The sequence below is a fragment of the Penaeus monodon genome, chromosome 33 (genome assembly GCF_015228065.2).
Source record: "Penaeus monodon isolate SGIC_2016 chromosome 33, NSTDA_Pmon_1, whole genome shotgun sequence".
Taxonomy (NCBI): Eukaryota; Metazoa; Arthropoda; class Malacostraca; order Decapoda; family Penaeidae; genus Penaeus; species Penaeus monodon.
Window position 1 is genome coordinate 15,777,703 of NC_051418.1, and position 1,543 is coordinate 15,779,245.

Genomic DNA, 1,543 nt, shown 5'->3' on the forward strand with positions numbered 1-1,543 from the left:
CAGCTCTCACCTTGTAAATTTCACGAGCCTTTTGATGGTCAGGCGCTAACCGCAGAACATGCTGGAAGTGATTGAAAGCTGCCTCTGCATTGTCCTGGTAGTAAAGACACATTCCTCTAACGTAGATGGCATCAGCATTACCACTATCGTATTGGAGAATCTCACTGAAAATATAAGAAAAGCAGATAATTATCTATTTCCCTCATCTTGCTATTATCAATCATCAGTAATGATGTAACAATGAATAAAATATGTAAATATGTAAAATGTCTAGAGGAAAATAACAATATAGGTTTCAGCAAGAAATTCTCACTTTACACAATCCTTGATTACAACTACAAAAATAAATGGATTCAGTTACTAACTTGACTATCTCCTGAGCATCGGCATATCGTTGAAGGAACACCAGATATTCTCCTTTTGTGATCTTAAGGCTTCGACACCCAACAGCTAGATCCAGTGCTCGATCCAAGTGGAAAATGGCCTGAGATTTAAATTATCCAATCAATTTCTTGTCTTGAATAATCATTATATCTATTGTTTATCAAAATGCTGTTTAATTTCAACTGCAAAATTCCTTCTAAACACTGTAAATACAAAAATGTATAATGTGCGATATGGTAAGTGATAAAGTGTGGTGCAACAATAACATTTGCTAGACTGATAACATAAGTTTATTTTATATGAAACTGCAAAGATAAAAGAAATAGGTTACCCTTTTAAGATCACTCTACATTCTAACTTTTACCTTCACTTTCTTTTAATTTCTCACATACCCCAGACAAAAAAGTCTGAGGATTCCAGCTCTTACTCACCGTCCTGTAATCACCCTTTGTGGTTGCTTTCTCAATTTCATCATTGCAGCGGATAAGGGCCTGAGCATTGTTGATTTCGTCACGGATTGCTTTGTTGTTGGGCTCAAGCTCTCCTGCCTGACGCAGCACTGACAGAGCTGCGTTAGCATCACCGAGGGCAATGTTGCATTTTGCAACGCGAACGTACCCCTGTGGATGAAAAGTGACCTTTTAATTAAAAAGGGAATATAAAATTCATGCCCATCCTGAAAAAGGAGGTATATTGGTTACATTGTAAATACCTTATGATCTATTTTCAGAGTTAAAAAGAATACTTTGTAGACACTAAGCTATCAAATCAGATAAGGAGGCTGAAAATAATTTCAACTTCAATTTTTAATGAATTAATATTCAGACTTCTGAGTAAAATTATTATGTATCACATGGAAAAAAAAATAAGAGGAGAAGAAAAAAGCTCTTACCTTGACAAAATTTTTGTCTAATCGCACGGCCTCTCTGGCATCATTGAGGGCCTCATTGTACTTGCCAAGCATCATGTAACATGCTGACCGGTTGCTGTAATACGCTGCACAATCTGGACATAGCTCTGTAAAACAAGGAAATTTACATTAAAAAAGTATTCATACTCTTTAGTAGTAATATGTATTGGTTTATAATTCAAATACCAGTTATACAATAATGTAAATAACATAATAACAAATAAAATAATCAACACTATTATAGAGAGG

The 1,543-nt window shown here is 35.0% G+C and overlaps 1 protein-coding gene across 1 annotated transcript in view; it reads right to left on the reverse strand.

Annotated features, from left to right (window-relative positions):
- LOC119594274 overlaps positions 1 to 1,543 on the reverse strand; it is a gene marked incomplete in the record, with an annotated part of 36,109 nt that overhangs the window by 3,666 nt on the left and 30,900 nt on the right. Inside the window, 4 exon segments of the mRNA XM_037943339.1 lie at positions 11 to 164; positions 366 to 484; positions 816 to 1,004; positions 1,277 to 1,401. Of these exon segments, the coding sequence (XP_037799267.1) occupies positions 11 to 164; positions 366 to 484; positions 816 to 1,004; positions 1,277 to 1,401 (587 nt within the window).